Consider the following 27,269-nt stretch of genomic DNA (forward strand, 5'->3'; position numbering starts at 1 on the left):
GTGGGCTGCTGAAGTTTCACAAAGTACCATTCAATCTTCCAGCAGTGCACACCAGGCCCATTACCACCCAGCTTTATATTTCAAAGCAACTGCTTTTCTCATCATCATCATTATTTCTTAGGGAAATGTGATGATAGTGTTTTTTAAAATCAAAAGTCATTATTAATAATCTTTCTCATATGATAATTTCATTAGCAACTATTCAGTAGATTATTTTGCACTAATCTCCAGGGAAATAGCATTCTTGGCCTCATAGCAATATATAAAAAAACGAATGCTACCTACTGTTGACATATCTCAGGCAATTGTTAAATCGTAAGAATAGGTTTTGCTACTTAAACAAAACTTCTTATGAGAATTTTTATTCTGTTGGGCTTTAGAAAGGAAAATATTTCTTTTTGAATTTGTGGAATCAAAACCGTAAATTCTATTATATTTTTATTAAACTGAAGCTTTGCTGGTAATGAAGAAAATAACAAACAGTCTTTAGTCTCCACTGATAAGGGCAATATTTTCAGATTTCTTTCACACTTGACCCCTAGCACCAAATATTGCCAATTTTTGTAATTTGAAGAGTTCAAAAAATGTATAAACCTTAAGAACTCATCATCATTGTCTACAGAAGGGAAAAAACAAGAAATCAGAACTTAAAAAAGTGAAAAATAAAAAATTCCAGTTAGCATCTTTATAAACAGCTATTATTTGAGTGAGCCAGTGGGCCTAAGGAGAGAATACTAGAATACAATTATTATATCAGGTCCATCTTAGTAAACACCTAGAAAAAGTAGCTATTTTGAAAACACCATTTTTTTTTAATAATAATAATACATCACCTGGTAGAAACATTTCTTTCTTGCCAATACATTTTGGAAGATAATTCAATTAGTAAATGTACAGAACAAAAATATGATCCAATCATTGACAAAATTAATTTCCACAGATGTGTTTTTACAATTTTAAGATTCTTCCCAAGTTTTGCTAACAATATTGCAATTTTTAATTGAAAACAAAAAATAAGTACAGTTTATTTAAAAATATAGCACTTGCAGCACCTGTACTGGAGTCACCGAAGGAATTCCAGTTCCTTGTTGCCACACCCTGATCCCCACCCAAGGGACTATGCCAAGGTGATTACCTGGGAGTCTGCATTTTAACAAAAGATCCACAGTTGTTCTGACATAGCGGTCCAAAGATCTCCCTTTGAGATACATTATTCTGTATGTTCCCTACTCAGAAAATGTAGCTAATTGCTATTCTATCTAATTATAGCCAATCTCAGCCTCTCAGAACCATCACCAGCAATTAGGACCTGTCCAGGTTTGTACTACATGATTTCAAGATGTATGACACAAGCACTTCCTGAGCAAACGCAGGTGCAAACAGTGATTACAGAATGACCTGCTACATCAGCATCACTGCAGGCAGGCACATAGGAGAAGTGGCAGCTTCTGCAGAGCTGTGATCAATGAATGCAGGTACAATGTTCTAGAAGGCCACATGGCACAGCTCATCAGGCCTCCTGAGAGACATCAGGTGGGCCCCCACAGGACTTGCCCACATTTGTGAGCTATTTTGGTTTCTGCTCCTGTGTGTGTCTCTGTGAGCACTAGTGTGAGGATGCACACCCCTAGGTGTAAAAAGCCCCAGAGTTAATAACAAAGTAATATCTGCCTGATACAAAATCATCAACACTTGCATCAATAGGCAATGCTCCAGAGTTCATTTAGAATACCAAGACGGGTTCTTTTAAACATCATTAGGACCCAGCAGCAGCTCAAATGCATTAAAACAGCAGGGTTCCTGTGGCAAAGCAGGTCTAATGGGACTGAGGGTTAAGTACAGCAAGGGATATGTCTCCTCACCCCAAGCCTCGGGGGGTCTCTAAGAGCAAAGAGCGATAGTTGTCAAAGCGTATAATTCAGCATGGTTTTGTCCCAGACAGTGTTCACTGAAATGTTCAAGGGAAAGCTTTAAAAATGCAGTAATACCGCATCTATATTCATATTTAATTAAGAAGAGAGTTAACAGCACTTCCAAGAGGGAGGTCATTCCTTGTTCAGCACAAGATTTCTGTGCAAAGCTATGGGCAATAAAACAATTCAACATATAAACATTTACAAAAGCTACCATTTCAGTAATGCTACTAATGCTTTAGCAAACAACTCTGAAGATGAGAAACAAATCACAATCCTGCAGCTGGGGGCAGCCATAAGAGAATCAAGATCATCAACCACTGTCAAAGTCCAATAAAATCCACCCTCTCTCTTCCTTCTTCTCTTGTTTGCTTCCAGGCTCCAACTGCCTTCAACAGAGTTGTATCACATGAGAAGGTTTACAAGAAACAGTGTTATATGTAAGAACTTGAATATAACACAGTTGGCACTCTGTATCCATGGATCCAACCAATGGCCGATCAAAAATGTGGTTAGGCCTACAACGGTCACTTATATACTGGATATGTGCAGGCTCTTTTTCTTGTAATTATTGCCTAAACAATGCAATATAATAATGAATTGCATAGTTTTTACATTGTATTAGGTATTATAAATAATTTAGAGATGATTTAAAGTTTGTGAGAGGATGTGCGCTGGTTACATAAAAATACTATAACATTTTATATAAGGAACTTGATCATCCACAGCTTTTAGTATCCATGAGGAGTCCTGGAAAGAATCCTCCTTGGATACCGAGGGAAAAATGTATCCCAAGTTTCAAGAGAACAAATAAACATTTACTCCTGCATAGTAACTATATGAAGAGCTAAAGGAAGAGAGGATGAAGTCCTACAATAAACTCACACAGAACACTATAAGATGTCAACAGATTTCACAAAAGAACCTCACACAGTTGTATACATTTAAAGAGAACCACACAAGGTAAGACACGAGCAGGCAGCTGGGATCGCCAAGCATTCCCCTAGGTTGGTTTCCAGGCAAATAAGTGTATTTTTTTTTTTTTTTTTTTGGAGACAGGGTCTTGCTCTGTTGCCAAGGCTGGGGTGCAGTGGTGTGAACATAGCTCACTGCAGCCTTAACTTCCTGGGCCCTCATAATCCTCCCACTTCAGCATCCCAAGAAACTGGAACCACAGGCATGCATCACCACGCCCAGCTATTTTTTTATTTCTCTAGAGACAAGGTCTCATCATATTGCCCAGGCTGGTCTTGAATTCCTGTGCTCAAAGTAATCCTCCCACCTTAGCCTCCCAAAGTGCTGAGATTACAGGCATGAACCACAGCACCCGTCCCAATAACTGTACGTTTGACCCTTTGGGCAAGGTGTGACAATCAGCTTTGCCTATGTGTAACATAACTGAATCTCCAAATGCACCTTTGGATTTTACAGTCTTAGAAAATGAATTACAAATTGGGCATGAAGACATCCAACAGTTCTCAAGTAACATTTACCACACAGAATTGCCTGCGCCTGCCTGTCTTAAAGCCCACCCACAATTTCATTTTCAATTAACAGCTCCTCGAAAGGCAGTAATGAAAGCAGTTGCTAAAGAGCATTCAGATGTCACCGAAAGACTGCAAACCCAAACTGTAAATAGCACATTGTGAGTCGCCTGTCACCACCATCAACTCCCACGGGAATCACGCAGCATGTGGCTATCACAACCATCTGCTCAGCTCCCCACCACCACTATTGCAAACCACACAGTCACCCATCTCCTCCCACTTCCCACTCATTACCTGTCATGTACAGACTTGTGTGGATATAGGATTGCTGTGAACAGAGATTAGAATGCAGAACATACAGAGGCTTATTTCATGTTATGTAGCTGAGATCTGGCCACATGCAGATAACTTTATATCATCACAAGAGGGAAAAATGTAAAATTTAATCATCACAAAAATGCACAGTTTTAAATAAAGAAAGGGATTTCTATCCTACCCTCATCAACTACCAAAAGTGCACTGGCTAGGCCTTATTAAAAGAAAGATGTGTTCCCTCGTTCTTCAATCACTGACATTGTAGAAATTCATGGGAGCCACAGTTGAAAATCACTCCTATCGCTTTATCTTTCTTAACTCCTCTAACAATATATGGGATTCAAATGGCCCTTAATAAAGTTCTGCAGGCACACATACACATATAAAATTTTCTTACTTTGGGAAACATAAAAGGTCACTGTTTTATGGAACAACTCCTATAGGAATCAGGATCACCCAAGCTGAATTACTTCCCATTCTTTTCATTGCAGTTCCTTTACCCATTCAGCTTATTTTCTCTCTGCAGGCTTTATTTTATGAGGTGGTAGTTAATGTGCTGTCTTGGTTAATTTAGGGTGTTGACTTGACTGGATTAAAGAATACCCAGAGAACTGGTAAAGCATTATCTTTGGGTGTGTCTCTGAGGGTATTTCCAGAGGAGATGGGCATGTTGAGTCTGAGTGAACTAAGTGGGGAAGGATCTGCCCTCCATGTGGGCAGGCACATGCAATCAGCCGGGGGTCCAGATAAAACAAAAACAGACGAAAGGCGAAATGGTCTCTCTCTCTCCTGGAGCTGGGATATAATTTCCTGCCCTTGGCCGGGCGCGGTGGCTCAAGCCTGTAATCCCAACACTTTGGGAGGCCGAGGTCGGTGGATCACAAGGTCAGGAGATCGAGACCATCCTGGCTAACATGGTGCAACCCCATCTCTACTAAAAATACAAAAAAATTAGCCGGGCATGGTGGCGGGCGCCTGTAGTCCCAGCTACTCGGGAGGCTAAGGCAGGAGAATGGCGGGAACCTGGGAGGCAGAGCCTGCAGTGAGCTGAGATTGCGCCACTGCACTCCAGCCTGAGCGACAGAGCGAGACTCCATCTCAAAAAAAAATAAAAAATAAAAAATAATATCCTGTCCTTGGTCATCAAAACTCTAGGCTCTCTAGGCTTTGGATTCAAGGACTACCCCAGTCTCAGGCCTTCAGACTTGGTCTGAGTCATACTGTGAATCCCAGTGTCTCCAGCTTGCAGAGGGCCTGTTATGGGACCTCTTAGCCCCCATAATCATGTGAACAAATTCCCCAAATGAATCCCCTCTTATCTCTCTACTATCTATCTACATATATAATCTGTTGGTACTTGCTCTCCAGAGAATCCTAATACATGTGCTATGTCCTTTTTATAGTCAATTTTTACTAAATTTTTATTTAAAATTACAAATGTCATTTAGGATAAAATTATTACTGGCCATAACATTTCAAAGATGTATCTCACTGAAGTTAACTGATGTTTATGCTCACTATTCCCAACATTCAGGGCTCATAGCAATGAAGTAGAGTCAAAAGACACAAAATGAAAAATTCCAATAAACCTGTTTCCAAATGCTCAAGATAAAAACAAAAGCAAAACATCTTTCATATAACTCATTATTATATTAGTGTCGGGGTTACCAATCCCAGTTACAAACCAATACTTCCAATATAATACATGAATAATTCCTGAACAGAGACAAGCCTAGATCGGGGTTCCTCAATTACCTGATGTTAAAACTAGCATCTTATTCTTATTCAAGTCAATCAAGATTCCAAGAGAGATCATAAGCCAATCTTTTATTCTCTCCATGTTTCCTTATGGTTTTTCTTATTTCTGCACTTTAGGCAAGGGGAATAAGTAGTATGCAACTTTAATTCATAAAAGGGAAAAACATATAAAGAATTTTATTTGATATCTTAGCTTGTAACCTTCACATGACTACACAATTTTTCAAAAGCAAATGAAATCCCAATTAACATGTTAAACTCGAAATTTTGAAGTATGAGGTAAAAATGGTTTAACTGACATTTCTTAATACTAGTTCAAGGTACCAGCAGACATCTAACTATTATAACAAAAGTATGTATGAAAGAGCACATAGCAAAGTTTATGTCTTTTCATTACGACAGTAAAATCCCAAATTACATTAGTGTCTCAAATGCTCTGATTTCCAGAAACTGGTAGGCTCTGGAGTCAAGCTGGATAAATACCTGTGTGATTTTTGGCCTAGATTTCCATCAAAAACTAATTAGCAGATCTTCAGAAATGAGACTTGAACTGGATCTGTTTAACCAAAGTTTTCCATTATAAATCCTCCTTTGCAAGTTAATTTCTACTAGTAACAAATTTGACAGAAAGCTCCTCAGACAACAGGAGTAAGTCTAAGTCGTGCTGAAATAAGGGACCAGCCTCTGGTAGCAAATACTCTCAACAGGAAAGACCATGGGCTGGGATAGACCGTTCCATCAGGACAGGTGGAAAGAGCGGGTGGCCCAGTCACCTGGGCTCTTAGTCTACAGCACCACTATCACTTACTCCAAGGAAGACCAACGTGAAATGTCAATACACGAAGCAGATGCAACCACCATGCAGAGTTCTAGTAATCTATCTAATTTTAAACGCCTGGCACTGGGGTGGATCCCTCTTCTTCCTAGAAAGCAGTAGACACTTTTGGTGTCTACAGTTTCCAATGTCAACTATAAATCTCCCACCATACTACATTTTCAGAGAGAGAAGAGCAAATTTTTATTCCTAACAAGAAATACCTACCCAGATTAACTAGTATAAAGATTTTAAACCACATAAGGCATTCCCACATAAGCCATCCTTACCAACAAGGTTAGAGTCTACCAACAGGATCCTGAAATATTCACAAATTCCTCCACTTTCCTCTAAAATGATGTTCTTCTTTGACTAAAGCAATCTCAACAGGTTGCCTCTTTCTTTAGGAAATTCTGCCCTAAGATGAATGGCTTTTTGGCACCTAAAATTCAGTGAAGGAGGCAGACCACAGGATTTATTTTGATGATTCATCTTGGTGTCTGTTAGAAGAGTTCATATAACCTAAGAATGCCTTCTAGCTCATTAAGCATATGTCCTCTGGCTCAGTTCATACTACAGAGAAAGGACAAACTAATGGACTAAATGGAGATTTAGAAATCCAGTCAGAGCCAAATCTGAGAGTTCTCCGAATGCTCATCAACTTTTCATCATTGGTACTCTATTTTTAAAACCCTTTTGCTCTCTGTGTGTGTTTTAAACTACAAAGTCCTAAATTTTTAAAGAATTCCCCATGGTCTAGAAGTTAGACATACTGAAACTAAACTCAATGCCCTAGGAAGGGTTAAGTTTTCCCAAAGTCCTTCTCAGGAAGTTATAATTTGGCTTATCGGTTTAGCAACACGTGACTTCCTTGTGTTCCTCAGTGGTTTCATTATGACTTAGTCCCTCAATTAGAGAATAAAGCTCCTTAAGGAGAGGACCTCTGCAACCTCTTTTGCTTTTCCCACCCCCATATCTCCATCGAGAAAAAAAAAAAGTACCATGTCCTTGTAAGTAAATGATAAAACTTTTTATATACCATGTCTAAGTGCTTACATCATGAACAAGTAGTTAATTTACAGAGGTCAGAAAGACATGCTCTATTTTGTACAAGAGTTGTATAAGAGGTAACTTATTCATTTCTTCATAATTTTTAACCCCTTTGGGAAGTAAGAAGAGTATTCAAATTTCTCATATCAAAAAGTGCAACCATTTGCCAAGACAGGTGCCACCTCAGCATCTTCTAAGGCAGTATGTATTTATACTTAAAAACATAATCCAACAAATAAGTGTCAGTTTAAAAGCTTTCTTTTGGCAGTATGGAACAACATCACAAGAACTTGGGTTTTATAACCAGGCAAGTGAAGGAATAAGCAGTTTGGTTTTAGAACTACACATCTTTCCTATAAAAGTATTATAATTGCACTCTCAGAGTAAAAAGATTAGTTGTCCTCAACAGAGTCTCAGAAAAAAAAATCCTATTATTTCCTCTCTACTAAGGAGTAACATCTTCCCATAATTACAGGAAAGCTATGCATTAAGTTGTCTGCTCAGGAAGTACCATTTCCTAATAAGATGCAAACCTAATTCACTCTCACCAAGTCAGAAATAAAGGCTAAGTTCTCGCCTCTTCCCTATTTCATCTGTAGTTCTCAAGAACAGGCACTAAATGACAATCCATTAATGCAGAAATGCTCCCCAAAGCTCACTCTCATCTCAAGGTCCCCTCCCAGCTAAGATGGTCAGATTCAGTTTCTTTACCTGATAAGAGGCAAAGGCAGGCAATAAAGTAATTGTGATATTTACAGGCATCTAGGATGATAGGAAAGCAATCACACGTATTCTTCAGACAAGCTTTTTGAACATCTACTGTGGTCATTAAACACTCATGTGTCACTCTTTACCAATGATCACATAACAGATGGCATTTGTCTGGGCTGACACACAATGGACCACTCCCCTCCCTCCCACTACAAAATGCATCCTACACCTCTCCTTTAAATGTCTTCCTATTACATGAAAACAAAATTTTAAAGAAAAAAAATATTAAAAATAAATGTCTTCACAGAGCCTATCAGTTACAGACTGACTCCAAAACAGCATTACCTTCAGACCTACAGACTCCTTTACAGACCTCTACAACACTGTATTTGTGTTATTCATAAATTTAAAAAACGATGGGACCCAGAGGGAGGAGCCTAAGAAACATTCAAGTCCAAGCCCTTCATTTTCCAGATGGGCAGTTACCAGACGGTGACTTGTTTGGGATTTCATAATGGCACAGTGATTCTAAGAATATTAAAAATGAGAAGTATTATGGCCTTATCTCAGTTATCACCTTCTGCATTCCTTCTTACCAAAAATATAACAATTGATTGGATAGCATATTTTGGCATCAACACTAAAGATAAGAAAATAGTCCTTGTTTTTAAAAGTTTTACATAGGGCCAAAGATACAATTCATGCTTTCCTTCTCCATGACTCATAAAGAGTCAAAATATTTGCTTTTCTAAATATGTTACCTAAAACAAAGATAGCTTTGATTTCAAATACCATTAGTACTAGAAAGTTGGCCATTAAAACCAAAAGCTACTCAAATTTAAGATGCTTAAGTCCTAGTCTTCTTTTCCGATCATAAAACTCTGTCACCAGAGGACCCTGAAAGTCTTGAAGAAGTAGAAAGAAATAGAAAGAATAATTTTGAGGACACAAAATAGAAAAGTCAGATCATGTCTAGAATAAAAAGATTCAAGGATGAAGATCCGCAGCTTGGTGTTAACTCAGAATAAGAAGCCTTCCTTCTTACCCCGCTGGGAGGGGGCCCTGAGGGAGACAGGGGCCCTGAGGGAGAGGGGGGCCCTGAGGGAGAGGGGGGTGGTTACACTGCAATCTCTTTCCACTGAGATTAATTACTTTTCTCACGTATCTCACACAGAGAGGCATAAATTAGGAGTCACAAATACCACAGGAACATCACCTTTTATAGAACTTAGGCTTTTCTCCCTCTCCCCAACTCCCTATCGGGAAAAAAATAAATAAAACTTCATCCAAATATGGAAAACAGAGCAAGCCACGGAACTAGAGATATCTGAGTCTAAACCCCGGCTCCTTCCCTCATTGCCAAGGCCTCAGACATGTCACTTTATCTCTTTGAGCCCTAGTTTCCACAGCTGTTAAGTAACCATGATATTACCTACTAGTCAGGGTTGTTGTACAAATTATAGGTTATACTACAAAAACTCCCTCACTGAATGGAGCATGGTATGCATTAGGTGAATGTTAATCATTACTATTATAACTCCAGTCTGGCGTTTCAGGACACAAGTGTACCTTTAGAAACACTGCGCTGGTTGTCAGATTTAGGGTATTACCTTGGAAGCCTTCTGGGTCCATCTGAAACCCATCACCCCAGATGTTTTACCAGGATTATATCCTTCACTATGTATGAGGCAGAATTCTGACACCACACTGCCCACTACATCCTATTGAGGCTTTCGATCTTTCCAATCTTTTAACTAAAAGCCATCACCCAAATACACTCTTGATTCTTTGTAAAAGTGACTTCCAAGCAGGCTGTTTTCAAATAGGAAACTTCCTAAAACTACAAATGTCATTAGGTCCTAAAGAATGGCCAGAAATTTGGGTTTAGTAGCCCTCATTAATTATTCTAAAGATCTGTGAGGTTTGGGAACCATTGTTTTGTTTGATCCCAGATCTCCCTGCCTCTGCAGAGAAACATCTGCAAACCAAAAATTACCTGTTCCACTTCTAATTAGCAGCACCTGCTCTGTAAACCACAATTCCTTCCTCTGCTTTCTTCAGTAATAGTCAATCCTACCCAACGGTCCTGCCAAAAACTAAATAAAACACACCCAGGACACAGGTAACTAACTTGACAGGCACTGAAGCCTCTGGATTTGTGCAGAAAAACTGCTATAAACAGCTTCATATCTCATTATTAATCCATCTCATGTGGGGATTTCCACAGGCAGAAAGGCTTCCCAAATGCCAAGAGCTATACTTTCTTGTGGATCATTGAAACCTAATTATTAACAGGCCAGTAAGCCTCACTATCAGACGTTTATACAATCAACAGATCACAAAGATAGTCTTGAATTATAGCCTATGGAGAACAACTAAGACACCAAAAGGCAAATTCATTTATTTGCCATTGCCTTCCCAGATGCCACAATATCTGAGCTTCCCCGGAAAATATAAATCTTAGCAAGGCACTTCTCACACACAGGCAGTCATTTTAGCACCTTAGAACCATGAGATGCACAATGTACGTGATGAAATCTACCTGTTCCATTTATCCTAATTGCAAAGATATCTCCCCTACAAGCCAATCCATCTTGACAACTATTAAGACCAGTCTGCCCTAAATACCAGTACCACTAGTATCAAGCTTTGTTGCACAAAGCATATCTGATTGAAAGAGCACCATGCTGAAGTTTCAAATCCCCATAAAAAGCACTGAGATTGGGTTTTAGATTCTTTTAAAAGCACGCACACAGCTTTGTTGGACAACCACTTCAGCATCCCACCAAGGGTATCTTCTCCACCTGTTACGAAGAACCACAGTGGAGGAAGCACCTAAGGAAAGAATTTTGCGGCCACAGTAAAGAGCGAACCCAAGCGTCCTCACCTGTCTGAGTGCCTTCGGCATTTTCTTTCTCTTCCCAAGGTGCTGGCAGAGATTGCGGTCATTTTCTCGATCTGAGCTGTAGTGGTGTGGGTGGCTGAGTCTGCTCTTCTTTGAATGAAAGGACAAGCCATTGGTAAGTGCTTCTCGTTTCTTCTTGGTCAGGGGCGTCTGGCGTTTCTCCACACGTTCCTGAGGCTTAAGTGCTACATCTTTCTGTAGGAAAGAAGAGAAGGAAAGGGAAGTGGTGGTTACAAAGGTATCTAGGGTCACACCCAAAATACAGGCTAAATACTAAAGAGTGTTACTACTAAGTGGAAGAGGGATAGGAAAATGGGATATGAGAAGACCTAAAACTAAGAAACATGGCTTTCAATTTTCCTGAATCCTTAATGCCATCACAAATATATAAATATATACAAATATACAAATCCTTTCTATTATTACTGGGTAGAAAACTAAACACAAGGATATGCATCAAAAGTGATTTCACTGCTCCCTGGGATAGTAGCTTTCTGTTTGATTTGGTGTTGGGTCCAGCACACAATGACATTCCCCAAGGAAGTGCAATCTACTCATTTCCCATGTTGGTACATCAATTATGTTTCAGAAAATGAGCACTAAGTGTATGCTCAATTCAAAAGAAATAGCACCCAGTTGAATTTATCAGGTCCAGGTGGATGTGAGCCAGCAAGAAAGGAACTATCTACTCATATGATTAAAATGTTTCCTTAATGCATTATATTTTTTTACCACGTTTCTCTAAGCATCCTTATTTCCATTTTCTTTGCAAAATGTAACAATATTACCACCAAGATCAACAGCAACTTTTTATTTATTCCTGTGTGTGGTTGGGGATGGGGAGGTGGGTAGAAAATGGGAAATCAATGTCCTTGAATGAGGAACTGTATCTGTAGAAACTACAGGTGAGCATTTCAGGCCACATAACCTGATAGAGTTCTGTGCCTCCAGGCAGCTCACTTCACACCAATGTTCCAAAACACCTGGGCTTTTAGTGCCCAGACACTGACATTATTCATGATGAGACATGGAGTAAGTCACTACAACTCTGAGACCACGTGCAAAATGGGCTCTCAGAACATCAAACAAATCACATACATGCAAATATCCTAAGCTCTGTGAGAAATGATGCACACACTAAGCAATAAAATGAAAATGTTTTGGCACTCAGTTATTTTGAAACTAGTGGATCTAATCCTCTTAACACAGAAAATCCCCCTCATGAAGCCTCACCACAGTTCCTCAGTTTCTGTAGTCCTCAATGCACTTAAATTTTTTTTTTTTTAATTTCTGGGGTACATAGTAGGCATATATATTTATGGCTTACATTAGATGTTTTGATACAAGCATGCGATGTGTAATAATCACATCAGGGTAAATGGGGTTATCCATTACTTAAAACGTGTATCTTTTGTATTTCAAACAATCCAATTATATTATTTTAGTTATTTTTAAATGAACAATTAAATTTACTATCTAAATGTACATTTAAAAATAAAACAAAACCAGGCCGGGCGCGGTGGCTCAAGCCTGTAATCCCAGCACTTTGGGAGGCCGAGACAGGTGGATCACGAGGTCAGGAGATCGAGACCATCCTGGCGAACACCGTGAAACCCCGTCTCTACTAAAAAATACAAAAAACTAGCCAGGCGAGGTGGCGGGCGCCTGTAGTCCCAGCTACTCGGGAGGCTGAGGCAGGAGAATGGCGTAAACCTGGGAGGCAGAGCTTGCAGTGAGCTGAGATCCGGCCACTGTACTCCAGCCCGGGCTACAGAGCGAGACTCCGTCTCAAAAAAAATAAATAAATAAATAAAATAAAATAAAATAAAACAAAACCAAAATAGAAATTTCCTTCCACTCATTTCTCCTTAAAATACCGCTCTTTTTCCTCCCTTTCACATCCAATTTTCTCAAGGCAACTATTCTGCTGCTTCCAATATCCCAGCACCCCCAACTTTACATGCATGGTACTCCCTGATGTCTCTCCCCAAATCAGCCATGCTTATTAGTTTGAGACCTTGAGCCTTATTATGATCTGAATGTTTGTGTCTCCCTAGAATTTTTTTTTTTTTTTTTTTTTTTTTTTGAGACAGAGTTTGCTCTTGTTGCCCAGGTTGTAGTGCAATGGCACAACCTTGGCTCACTGCAACTTCCGCCTCCCCATTCAAGCGATTCCCTGCCTCAGCCTCCTGAGTAGCTGGGGTTACAGATGCCTGCCACCACACCCAGTTAATTTTTTTTTTTTGTATTTTTAGTAGAGATGAGGTTTCACCATGTTGGCCAGGAGATGGGGGACTTTGGGAGTTGATTGGATCATGAGGGTGGAACCCTTGTGAAGGGGATTAGTGCCCCTATAAAAGGCCTAAGGGAGTCTGTTTGCACCTCTACCACGTGAGAACAGGCACCATCCATGAGGAACAAGCTCTCACCAGACACAGAATCTGCTGGTGCCTCAACCTTGGACTTCCCAGCCTCCAGAACTGTGAGAAATAAATGTTGCTTGTTTATAAGCAACCCAGTTTATGACATTTTGCTAATGTAGCCTGGACAAACTAACGCAGGCCTTTACACTGATTTGCCTTGGCCTCAAAAGGCCTCTCTTACACACTCCTCCCTTTCCTAGTTCAATGACTTTTAGCAGTGTTGCCCACTCAGGGAGACTTTTCTTGTAATACAAAGTACTCTATTCTCAGGCCTTCACTCATTCAACTACTATGTTTTGTGTGCCTAGTATATGCCAAGTACAAACGTAGCACTGACCTATGTTTAGGATGATAATGGTGTGGGGAAGTCACCACCCTCATACAGCCTAGAATTTACAGGACAAATACTAATCAAATCACACAAATATATCATTGCAAACTAAGTTAACAGTGCTAAAGGATAGGTTATGGGTGCTAAAACTAAGGGAAATGATATAGTCCAGAGGAGAGGGTTAGAGCTGAGAAAATGACTGCCATTTGACCTAGATCTGAAAGGCTGAACAGAGAGAAAAGCTTGTGCAAAGGCCTTGAGGCAGCTGGGTGCATAATCTCTTGAAAGAATGTGAAAGAGGGCAGGGACTAAGTAGTTCACCTCAGTAACCCCACTGCTTTACATAAGTGCTTCACACAAGCCAGGCAAATAATAGGTGGTCAATGTATTGGTCAATAAATACATAAATAAAGGAGTCAACTAGTTAAAACATCCAAACCTATAAAGCACAATACTGATTTTAAAATAGCCTAAGCTGTCTCTAATATACAGTGTAGCAAGCCAGAAAAGGTGATAGAAGCAGGAAACCAAGGAATCTAGTGTGCACTGCTGGTATACACGAAGGATCACAGCAAAGAGCAAGAAACCCCAGAAAAGGGGAAAGGCCTTATCCTTAGAGCAAGAAGATATCAAAGATAACAGTCTACAAGGCAAATAAGTGGCTTCTGGCCTAACTTCCAGCTGCTAGCACTACAGACGATTAACCCTCTGCCATCGGAGAGGTAGCTCTCCCGAGGCAATGAGGATGTGGTGAAAAGTGTTTTAGGGGACAAGTTGAGATCAAAGCAAGCGCACATGGCCATAGATTTCACAGCCTTGCATGCTATGCCTAACACGTAGTAAATGTTCAATGAATGGCTGCTGAATTGAATTCCTGTGTCCAGTGTCCACAACTTCAGTCAGCTATGCCAGGCATCTGCTCAGCTCAAAAATGTTCCATGTTTAGTCTCACATGTAACCAAAATAGCTTCCATAAAAAGACACTCAGGAATAATGGCAACACTAGCAGAGGGAGCCAGGTGAGTTCCATCATGGGCTGCTTCTATATAATGTGATTAAATTGTACCACTTCTAAGTGTAATATAAAAACTCCCCATAGGGTATAAAACTCCTTTCTTTGTCACACAACCCACCTACTGCCATGCATCATATGCATGTAGAGTATCAGATTAATAAACATATGATGCTTAATAACGTGTCCACTGTGCTTTTAAAAAAATTATGCCATTCTCTTTGGAGACCAAATCTTTCATACTGAAGGTGCTTCCAAAGTATATTGAAAATTATGTGCAATTCCATACAAATATGAATTAATATTTATGAGAGTATGTTATAATTTTTTCCAAATCCATTTTATTTTCATGTAGCATATTAATCAAGGAATTCTCACTGCACTGCAGAATAGCTACACAGAGCAAATGGACCCCATGCCGTGATATTAGCTTGTAAGAGACCTGCTGAAGTCTTAGCAGCAGTAGTACAATCATCTTAGCTCCAATTAATATTAAGATTTTCCACTCTGGGGGAGGGAAGAAGAGAGAGAGGATCAAACTGTGTCTAGAGGTGGTGGCTTAAGAGGTAAGAAGAAATGAAGAGTCTATAAGAACTTTCTATTATGTAACATGTTTATATTTTCAAAGACTAGCAATTATTTTTTTCAGAGGTAGATCTTTATTTATAAATTACTATATAGACTTTTTGGTACAAATCCTGAATAAACCAGACCCCTGTTTGTTCATTCCCTCTACAAACATGTACTGACTGCTTACTATTTATAAAGTAAAACAACCATTTAATTTTTTCATTGACTGTCTTAGGGAAAAATGACAAAAAACTATCTATTATAAGCATTAAGAATCAAAGACAAAGACTGATTATAAAGTAATCATCTTATCAACAGTCACAAGGGTTGCGTACATGACTACACGCATGTGTAATTGTGTGTATATATACACCCACCAAAGCTCTCCTCCACCACCAACTAACCAGTAGCAGTAATTTAAGAACTTCCTTCAGGAAACCTGGGCAGTCTCCACTATTGCTATAATATGGGGAAGGAAATTATCTGGTATATAAAAGAACTTTTTGGGATCAATGAATGGCAATTTTCAAAGGCCTGTTGATTCATTCGTCTACCATGATCTAGGCTAGTGGTTCACAAGAGAAACTGTCCGTCAGAACTACCTGAAGACTTTTTTGAAAATAAGATGATTGTATCTCATGTTTTGCAAGGAAAGCATTAGCAAATGAAGAAGAGTGGCAGAACATGCCACCCCAAAACATGCTATTTAGGCCTAAGGATTATTTTAAACTAAAGGCGCTTGAAAAATAATAGATACAAAAGAGACAGGAGAAAAGAAACATTATCACCAGAAACACCTGAGATGGGAGAAAACTCTCATGTGAAAGATGATCTCCCTATAGTAGGAAAGAAGAAATTTTCTCATTTCCAGAGATGGGGAGTCCAAACAGAAAAATTTGTACCAACAGATCGTATTAACTCTTATCTTCCTTTAGCCTCACCATTTATTTTAGTTACTTTTCCACAACTGCCACTCTGTTCAACCTACTAAATAAACATTCAACATTTGCCACTTCTTTGGGTCTTCAGTTTCCTGTGGGGGCTCCTATAGACATGTCCAAATCCACATGCTTTTCTTCTGTTAATCTATTTTACATCAATTTAATACTCAGGCTCAGCTAGAGACCCTAACAGGGTAAAGATAAAAAACTGCCTCCCCTACACAAGCACTAGGAAAGAAAGGCAGGAAGGCAGAAGGATAAGAAAGAAATCTGTAAAAAAAAAAAAAAAAAAAAAAAATGCTTTAAGGCATTCATTTGACAGTCATAAAAGAAGCAGGGAAGAAAGCAAGAAAGCCAGGGAGCCACCAACAGGAGGCTGGCTGAGCGGCAAAAAGATTTAGACATATCAGCTGGCAATAGAGCGGGTAAGTATACAAGCCATGCACAACAGATGTGAAGAGGTTTGGAGAATAGTTGAAATTATGTGATTTTTAGGTCACTGGTGATGGAAGGCAGGGTCACAGTAGCACATATGTGGAGAGGCTCAGAGACTGACAAAGGCAATTTCCTTCAACACCCAGTCTTCTTCAGAATAGGCGATCTTGCTCTTGACTTTCCCTTCTCCCAAATTACAATCTTCCACCAAAGGCCTCCTCACCGCTCTTGAATTTCAAAATGAGATGGTTCAGTGTTGTGCAAACTAAGGGAGAGTAACAAATTGCAGATGAAACACTATGTAAGCTGCAGGGCTCCATTTGCTGATTACAGATGAAGCCAGAGACAATAGAAAATGAGGGCACAATTTGTCTGCCTTGCATGAAGTGGGTTATAGAAAGTCTCCGTCTGATTTTTCCAAGCAAACTAACCTGAGGGCAGTCCATCACTTACAAAGCATTTGTGTATATTTGTCTGCATGTGCCCAACTGTGTGTATATGTGTGAGAGGGGCTTGCAATTTAAACAGAGCCTCTTCGGTTAGTTATCTGATCTTAGTAGACCTTTAAGAAAATTGTTAAAGAAAATAGCAAAGAAGCCATGAGAAAAAGAAAAAATTGCTTTGCCTGTCCCCATCAATGACATAATGGTTGTGCCCTGTCATTTTGGTCTGTCAAATCCCTTGCTGGTTTATTGTATACCATTTGTACTTGCTTTTGAATGGTTTTACAAACACTGATTCCACCAATAATGAGTCTCCAATGATAAGAAATGAAACATTAGAAAACTACCAACTCTAGATAGATATGTTAACAACAGTCCCCAACTTTGGACTTTTGAGCAAATGGACTTCATGAACAGATTTTCAGAGTCTAAACTTTTGAGAAAGTAGAGAAGACTACTATCTGTAGGAATGTACAAGGCATCCAGGATGGCATTCAAACATTAATCCCTAAGGTTCACATCTTTTAAAAACAAATATCAAAACATCTACTATGTGCATACACATTGCCATCTGTTGGAAATATCTAAGAAAGAATTCCTAAACTCAGGCTGCTTATCCAGGGAAACAGGCAAATCAATGAACTATTATAGTAAAGTAGGTTAGAGGAGGAGCAAGTCAGGTGCTCTGTACTGCCATCTTTCACACCACATTAAAATTGCATCACTGTATTGGCATAAAGATAGAAAAACAGATCACAGGAACAGAATAGTCCAGAAAGAGACCCACACATATATCAACAACTGATTTTCAAGCAAAAGCTATTCTACAGAAAAATAAGTCTTTTAAACAAATGGTGATAGAATAGGTAATCACATGCAAAATTTTAATCCATACTTGAATCTGAATAGAAAAAACTAACACAAACCATATTATAAACCTGAATGTAAAACCTAAAACCATAAAACTTCTAAGAGAAAACTCTTATAATCTTGGGTTAGGCTAAGATTTCTTAGTTATGACACCAAAGGCATAATCCATAAAATAATAAACTGATAAATTATACTTCATCAAGAATTAAAATTTTGCTCTTCAAAAGACACTGTCAAGAAAATAAAGTGACTGTTCTGTCAGTTACCAGGAGAGTAAAAAATACATTAACAGATAAGCCACAGAATGGAAAAATATTTTTTTAAATGTATATCTGATAAGTTCTGGATATAGAATATATTAATTTAATAAATTCTTGGGCCAGGCACGAAGGCTCACACCTGTAATCCCAGCACTTTGGGAGGCCAAGGCAGGCAGATTGCCTGAGTTCGGGAGTTCGAGACCAGCCTGGTCAATACAAAACTTAGCTAGGTGTGGTGGCAGGCGCCTGTAATCCCAGCTACTCAGGAGGCTGAGCAGGAGAATCGCTTTAACCTAGGAGGCAGAGGTTGCAGTGAGCCGAGACTGCACCACTACACTCCAGCCTGGGCGACGGAGCAAGACTCCCATCTTAAAAAAAAAAAAAAAAAAAAAAATTCTCAAAACTAAAAAAGGAAACAATCCAATTTTTTAAATAAGCAAAAGATATTTTGCTAAAGAAGATATCTGGGGTTGGGTGTGGTGGCTCACGCCTGTAATTCCAGCACTTTGGGAGGCCAGGGTGCATGGATCACGAGGTCAGAAGATCGAGACCATCCTGACTAACAGGGTGAAACCCTGTGTCTACTAAAAATACAAAAAAATTAGCCGGGCATGATGGCACGTGCCTGTAATCCCAGCTACTTGGAGGCTGAGGCAGGAGAATCGCTTGAACCCAGGAGGTGGAGGTTACAGTGAGCCGAGATTGCGTCACTGCACTCCAGCCTGGGTGACACAGCGAGACTCCATCTCAAAAAAAAAAAAAAAAAAAAAAAAAAAAGACATCTGTCTGGAAGGTGAATTAATACGTAAAATGATACTTAACATCAGTAGTCATCAGGGAAATACAACTTAAAACCACAATGAGATACCACTACATACATACAAAATGGCCAAAATAAAAAAGAATGAGCCTACCAAGGGTGGGCAAGGATGCAAAGGACGCTCATACGTACACTACTGGTGAGAATATGAAATAGCACAACCACTTTGGAAGACAGTTTGGTGGTTTCTTTAAAAGTTCTAAGTACATGGACCATGTGATCCAACCATTCTACTCCTAGGTACTTCCCCAAGAGAAATTAAAGTACATGTCTACATGAAGAGCTACATATGAATGCTCCTAGCAGATGTGCAATGTTTCTAAAACTGCAAACAACCCAAATGTACATCAATAGGTGAATGGATAAACAAACCGTGGTTGTAACCATTCAAAAGAGTACTACTCAGCAATAAAAAGAAATAACCTCCTGATACAGGTGACATGAATACATCTCAAAATAAGTATGCCAAGTGAAAGAAATCAGACAGAAAAGATTATATTCTGTATGATTCCATTTATATAAAATCCTAAGAAATATGAACTAATTGATAGCAACAGCAATCAGGCTAGTGGCTTCCTGGGAGAGATAGGAAGAAGGGATTATAAAGGGACATGAGGAAACTTTTGGGGTGATGAACATGTTTACTGTCTTGATTGTGGCAGTGGTTTCATGGGTATATACACATGTCAAAACTCATCAAATTATATATTGTTAGTTTGTGCAGTTTACTGGAATGTAAATAATACCTCCATAAAGCTGGTTTTTAAAAAACGGGAGCCCTTGCCATCATGCACAACTGGCATATAATCTTTCCTAACAACTAGATTACATTCAGTGTTCATTAAAAGAAACTCATCTTTTAGAATCGTAAAACCAAGGGACGACCACACTCTGGGAGGACTGGCTTTAGGCCATAAAGTAGCCATGAAATTTCCACTGGAGACAACTCAGTTGTGAACATGAATGTCTTGACTGAGGAGCACTGTCTGGCCTTCACCTGATTTTCAGTGACAAGGTAGCAAGGCAGAGTTCGTATTGTATCTTTTTTTTTTTTCCCCCACTTTTAACAGGCAGTTCTCAATTATTATTCAGAGGCTAACCTTTTGTAAAGTTTTCTTATCTTTCTATCTGGTAGCCTGATTACTGTTTGGCCACTTTCCTTCCCATGAACACGTGAGCCAATAAGCAAAGAAAGAAAACATAAATTTTACTGCTCCTAAATGTAAAAGAATTGAGGCAATTTATTAAAACATACTTAAGGTACATAATGATACACATATGGAATCTAAATAAAGATGAGAGGGACAAGGTTTAAAAAAATAGATCGGGTAAAGATAAATTCAATATATAAAAGGCACCTGTCAATGGTACAGTGCCACTGTTAAAGGTGAGAAGAGAACAAAACAAAAACACAAAGCTAGACACTGAGAAGCTCTCCTAAACCCAGCTATGGAATGAGGTCACGACTATCAGTTTAAGTGAGATTTTTGCACACTCTGTGAATTGAAAACATCCCAGCAGTTTCCCATTCCCACAGATAATTGAGAGTTGGCTGCTGTTAGACCTCAACACGCTCAAAGTAGTTGAGTCCCTGGCAACCAGATGCTATTGCTTAAAACAGTTTAGGCTCTCAGCCCTGAAGGATTCCTAAAATTGGATTACAGTCCCTTCAGATAATCTGAGAAATACAGCATGACGAAAAGGAAACCTTAAAAAAAAATTAACTCCTCTGTAATAACAACATTCTGAAAGTTGAGCACAGCATGACTGAGGCAGAAAATCTCATCAGTGAAGGCTTAGGGCAATGACGTACACAAAGGGTGAGTCCAAAAAGGCAAAAAGAACCATACAACGGAAGATAGTGTAATGGCAGCCAGAAGAGAAATTAGCACCATACAATTCTCAGGCCTCCCCAAAGGCAGAAGCCTGGTTTGCTAACTGAAGGAAGACAAGCAGAACACTCAAATTTCGATTGCTTTTCCTCCCACTCAAATCTAATCCACTAAAGTAACACACACACACATTTGAGAGGATGTGTAATTCTAATGATACTTGCTTTAATTAGCCATTATTCTTGCTACATGTAATATGTTCTTTTTAAAAAAAAATCTGACCAGATATTTTTCCAAAGAAGACATGTAAATAGTCAACAAGTACATGAAAACGTGCTCAACATCATTAGTCATCTGGGATATGCAAATCAAAACCACAATGAGATGTCATCTTGCACCTGTTAGGATGGGTATTATCAAAAAGACAAGAGGTACTTGTCAGAGAGGGTGTGGAAAAATGGGAGCCACTGCACACTGTTGATGGTAAAGTAAGTTGAAACAACCATTACTCATTTTTTGATTATGCACTGTATGCAAAAGATATGAAAAGAATTAATGTACTTATTACATTGTATCAAAATATTAGTAACTAGATCTTCCTGGTAATACTCAGAATTACCTCCATAAGGACAACAGCTATGACTTCATCATGCCAGAATTCCTAGCAGACAACAGAGTAGAGGACACACAGTAACCTGTTTACAAAAGAATGAATTAGAACTGGACCTGGTAGTGCATGCCTACAGTCCCAGCTACTTGGGAGACTGAGGCTAGACAACTGCTTGAGCCCAGGAGTTTGAAAACCCTAGGCAACATAGCAAGAGCCCATTTCTAAAAACAAAAACTTGAAGGAGAATGAACTTGTGAAATTAGGATGCCCTGAATGTCCTCTCATTCTGAAGCCGTTGGGCCATGCTATGAATTGTACTACTCCACCTCTCTTCCCCTCTCAGACTTCCACACAAGACTTTCAAACACATTATCTAATTATTTCTGTTATAGTTTATTTGTCCCCTCCAAAACTCATGTTGAAATATCCCCAATGGCTGGGCATGGTGGCTCACGCCTGTAATCCTAGCACTTTGGGAGGCCGAGGCGGGTGGATTGCTTGAGCTCAGGAGTTCGAGATCAGCCTGGGCAATACAGTAAAACCCCGTCTCTACTAAAACACAAAAAATTAGCCAGGCATGGAGGTGTAATCCCAGCTACTTGGGAGGCTGAGGCAGGAGAATCGCTTGAACCTGGGAGGTAGAGGTTGCAGTGTTGCAGTGAGCCGAGATCACACCACCGCACTCCAGCCTGGGTGACAGAGAGAGACTCTGTCTCCAAAAATAATAATAATAATAATAATAATAATAATAATAAAAAATATATATACACACACACACATACACATATATATATATCCCCAATTTTGGAGGTGGGGCCTAAGAGGAGTTATTTGGGTCATGGGATTGGAGCCTTCATGAATAGATTAATGCCCTCCTTCATGTCTAACTCTAATAGATCTAAGAGAGGTTCTCACTCTGTTAGTTCCCACATGAGCTGGTTGTTAAAAAGAGCCTGGTACCTCCCCCCATCCTCTTGCTTCCTCTCTCATCATGTGACCTCTGCACACACTGACTCCCCTTTGCCATCCATCATGAGTGGAAGCCGCATGAGAACTCCACCATAAGCCACGCAGGTGCCAGCACCATTCTTCTTGTACAGTCTGCAGAACCATGAGTGAAATAACCTCTTTTCCTTATAAATTACTAGCCTCTGGTATTCCTTTTTCTTGTTTTTATTTTTACTTTTTTGTAGAGACAAGGTCTTGTTATGTTTCTCAGCTTGGTCTCTAACTCTGGCTCAAGCGATCTTCCTGCCTTGGCCTCCCCAAGTGCTGGGATTACAAGCATGAGCCACTGCACCTAGCCCCAGGTATTCCTTTGTAGCAACACAAAAACAGATTAAGACACATCCCCACATCCACATGCCGGATAAACCATTACTATTCCCCTATATGCTAAAGAGGGATGAACAGATGCCTAGAAATAACATAAATCGCCTTATTAACCCCAAGAGAAAAAAAAAATGAAAAGAGGCTGATGAAAAAAATGTTAGTTCTAAACATCTTTTTCATGGCTTGATATCAAGGCCAAATTATCATTTACTGGGTCTCAGTACCTCACTATTGACAGAAAAATCAAAAGTGGTTGCAGATATTCCACAGAAGAACCCTGATTAGCCAATGAAAACCTATTCAGATCTTCAAATTGATCCAGATTAGTAATAAGGCACATACTTTCCTTTTCTTCCCTAAAAATGTTTCCATTTCGTCTCTTCCCCAGGTATTCACATACTATCACACCTTCACTTTAAGTAAACAATGTCTCTAGAAGTATTCAGCAACTAGCTCACTGATTCTATTGTAGTTACTGTAAGTGATACATGTTAAATGATTAATTCTCTGTCCTGGAGGAGGCCTTCTAGCTTCCCTTTGGCAACCTTCTCTGAGTTTCCACTACCTTTTTTTGTTTTGTTTTGTTTTGTTTTGAGATGAAGTCTTGCTCTATTGCCCAGGCTGGAGTGCAATGGCACGATCTCAGCTCACTGCAACCTCCACCTCCCGGGTTCAAGTGATTCTCCTGTCTCAGCCTCCCGTGTAGCTGGGATTACAGGCATACACCACCATGCCCAGCTAATTTTTTGTATTTTTTAGTAGAGACGGGGTTTCACCATGTTGGCCATGCTGGTCTCAAACTCCTGACCTCAAGTGATCCACCCACCTCGGCTTCCCAAAGTGCTGGGATTACAGGCATGAGCCACTACATCTGGCCCCAGGAAGACCATCCATAAGTATCTCTAGCTCTGGCTTTTAAGATGTCAAATCTGGCTGTGCACGGTGGCTCATGCCTTTAATCCTAACACTTTGGGAGGCCAAGGCAGGCAGACTGGCTTAAGCCCAGGAGTTCAAGACCAGCTTGGGCAACAGAGTGAGACCCAGTCTCTAGAAAATATTTTTTAAATTAGCTAGTTATGGTGGCATGCGCCTGTAGTCCCAGCCACTCAGGAGGCTGAGGTAGAAGGACTGACTGAGACTGCAGTGAGCCATGATCATACCAATGCATTCTAGCCTCAGTGACAGAACGAGACCCTGTCTCTCTCTCACACACACACACAGACACACACACACACAAACACACACACACACAAAGAAGTCAAATCTGCATTAACAAGCAGCAGAGAACATCTTGATATGTGACTTTGGTTAAGGTTGGTTGCATTGTCCTAGAGGCAGGGGTGGTGGCCAGAAGTAAGAACTACTTCCCAGAGCAGCCCATTTAGGAAAAGAAAATGACATGAAGGGTGGGGAAGAGAGAGACATTCTGTCCACTCAGCAGACAAGAAACAATTTTGTGAAAGGCAATTTAAAGTTTAGGGCTATTCAGTGGCAGAAAAAGCAACTTCTGGCAAAATCTGTGTTATGTGGCTCTGAATATAAATGCAGTTTTAAACAGCATATCAGGAAGTGTGTGTGTATATATATATGTGAGACAGTCCCTTTATGACTCAAGTTTTTCAAGAGGTTTTGTCATGTTTCCGGAGAACTATGGAATAATTACTACTAAAGGACTAATTCTGTAACTTTCTTCCAACTTTCCAGAAACTGTTGTCAACTTCCCAATGAAGATGTGCAGGCATTCCTTCTCTTACAGAGCAGTGACATAGAGAATCAACATGAACAAATGCATATATGCCTATTAGTACTCCACGAACAATTGCTACATCCTTTCTCAACCTAATTTTGATTGGCTTCTCAAGGGCAGAGACCAATCTACCTCAATACCTATAAATGTGGGGTCCTCCTCTTAGGTTCCTTCAACCTCTCTGATATTACCATCCTGGGAAGCTATTTAGCACACAGAAAATGATCAACAGATGTAACTTAGAATTCATTAATTCAGTGGAGGGCTTGCCTCCAGAGAACATTTTCCGGCCTTTCAAGTATCTCTGTGAGACTTATCTTATGTATATGTACTCTTCAAGCTCTCTTGTCCTAACTGGGTTTTGATTTGACAACTAGAAATAATTTACTGAAAGGTCAGACCATTTCCAAATATAAAGCAAGGACTAATTTATCTTTTTCATAATCATTAATGTCTGCACAACTCAGCACTGGGAAAAGTTTACAGTATCTTTTAAAATAATCACCTCATTGAATTCTCTAATAGCTCTCTAAGCAGGCAACATCACTTTTATTTTATACATGAGGAAACTAAGGCTTGGTAAACAAGTGACTTTCCAAAGTGAGACAATCGGCAACTGGCAACACACCCAGAGTCCCTTGGCTCTAATTCTGCTTCCATTGCCTAACACCACGTCATTACACATTTATTTCTAAGTGCCAAGATTATGGTCTTTTGTTGGAAGAAAATTTTAAATTACAGTTTAGTATTGTCTCATTATAAAAATCCTTCTCTGCACCTCCACTTCCCCACCAAAGTGTAATTAGGGAAAGGCTATGCCTCCTAAGTCAAATAGCTGAACTCCTTCTGAAAAATTCACATTGTCAATAAAAACCTAGACAGAAAATAAAAGCTTTGGCTTTTCTGTAAAATTGACAACCTTCATCGTTTTATTTCAGAGCTGAAAAGTGGCAGGGAATGACACCTTTCTGACCTTAAAAAAATAAGAAGCTGTAAATATACTCCAGACCCTGAATTCCATATGTTCGGCCTATGTGACTCAATAAATATTAATGAATAATGATGAAAGCTATAAATACTCACAGAAACAAAAAGTAGAAACTCCTGTTCAGCACATATTGCAAATACCCTATCACTATATGAGAAACATATATAGGTTTCATGGAAAGTTTTCCAAGTCTTAGAGCTTGTTCACACAGCTGTGACTCTGTACTTGCCCTCCCTCTCTTTCAATCTTCACCCCCAGTCTTCCATTTCAGGATTTATCCAGACAGAATTTTCTTTCCCTTAGCATCATACAGGTAAAAATAAAACAGAAACGATCCTGCAGGTTTACAGAGACACAGAAAAGTGGTTAAGATGTACCCACTGACCTGAGACACAGACCAAATAAACTCCTCAAGCTATATCTGCAGTGAGAATAAATTAGACCCTACAATTATGGTTGAGGCAAGAAAAAACTGTCCTTTCAGTTGGCTCCTACATTGACTTAAAAGATGAAAGGGAATGTCAGTATGCACAAGGGAATCAGATGCTGTGAGGCGATTAGGTCATGCAAAGATATCCAGATTTTTACCTAGTTTCTTGAACAAGCCACAGGCTTGTCTCTACGCCAAAGCTTCCTATAGATAGATTTAGTGATGTTTAGGTACTTATTGGTTCTATCAGATTTGATAATGGAATCAATCTCTCCTTTTAGAAGCTCTGGGTTAATGGCAAAGTTTATTAAACTGCAGGCAGTCATTCAGAAAAGATCAATAGAGACATGATTACAGGGTAACCAGAGGATTAAACATGAGATTTATCACAAAATTAAACTGAATTAAATGTTCTCTGATAGCACTTGAAATGCTGTCGATACTTTTAACTCATAATCTATGCTTTCTGTGTTTATCTAATAGGCAATAGGGATGTCTGATTTGAGAAAATGACTGCTATATAAAAACATAAGCCACATAGATTTGCTGAAAGCACTAAGAATGATTTCTGAAAATGTCCTCTCATTTTTAAGAAGCTGCATTTTAGTTTATCTATAAGAGCTGTCCACAATGAGCTCAGCAGAGTTTTGAGTTACTAAGTACATAACTCATTTTGTCCATGTCTAAAGCATGCCTATACATTCTCACAGGTATCTACCTTAGAAACTGTGCCCACAGATGACACACTTTAAACAATTTCCTTCCATGCTCTCACAAAGAAGCATGTGTTATGACATTGGCTGCTGGTCCCATAAGGAAGTGGGCTGGAGGATGTCATGTGGATGTAGGGAAATCAACCCTTCCCCATCCCAGAAGGATTTATTGATGTCACCACAGGCTCAGAAAATTATATTCAAAAAGGTACGGCCGGGCGCGGTGGCTCAAGCCTGTAATCCCAGTACTTTGGGAGGCCGAGACGGGTGGATCACTAGGTCAGAAGATCGAGACCATCCTGGCTAACACGGTGAAACCCCGTCTCTACTAAAAAAAAAAAAAAAAAAAAAAATACAAAAAACTAGCCGGGCGAGGTGGCGGGCGCCTGTAGTCCCAGCTACTCAGGAGGCTGAGGCAGGAGAATGGCCCGAACCCGGGAGGCGGAGCTTGCAGTGAGCTGAGATCCGGCCACTGCACTCCAGCCTGGGCGACAGAGCGAGACTCCGTCTCAAAAAAAAAAAAAAAAAAAAAAAAAAAAAAGAAAATTATATTCAAAAA

At 39.6% G+C, this 27,269-nt stretch overlaps 1 protein-coding gene across 5 annotated transcripts in view; it reads right to left on the bottom strand.

The window, feature by feature from the left end:
• The window catches only part of AUTS2 (activator of transcription and developmental regulator AUTS2), a 1,206,807-nt gene that overhangs the window by 881,634 nt on the left and 297,904 nt on the right, over positions 1-27,269 (bottom strand). For all 5 annotated transcript variants that reach the window (XM_050783556.1, XM_050783558.1, XM_050783557.1 and 2 more), the window contains exon 2: positions 10,936-11,148. In XM_050783556.1, the coding sequence (XP_050639513.1) occupies positions 10,936-11,148 (213 nt within the window). The remainder of the gene's footprint in view (positions 1-10,935; positions 11,149-27,269) is intronic.

The sequence above is a fragment of the Macaca thibetana genome, chromosome 3 (assembly GCF_024542745.1).
Source record: "Macaca thibetana thibetana isolate TM-01 chromosome 3, ASM2454274v1, whole genome shotgun sequence".
Taxonomy (NCBI): Eukaryota; Metazoa; Chordata; class Mammalia; order Primates; family Cercopithecidae; genus Macaca; species Macaca thibetana.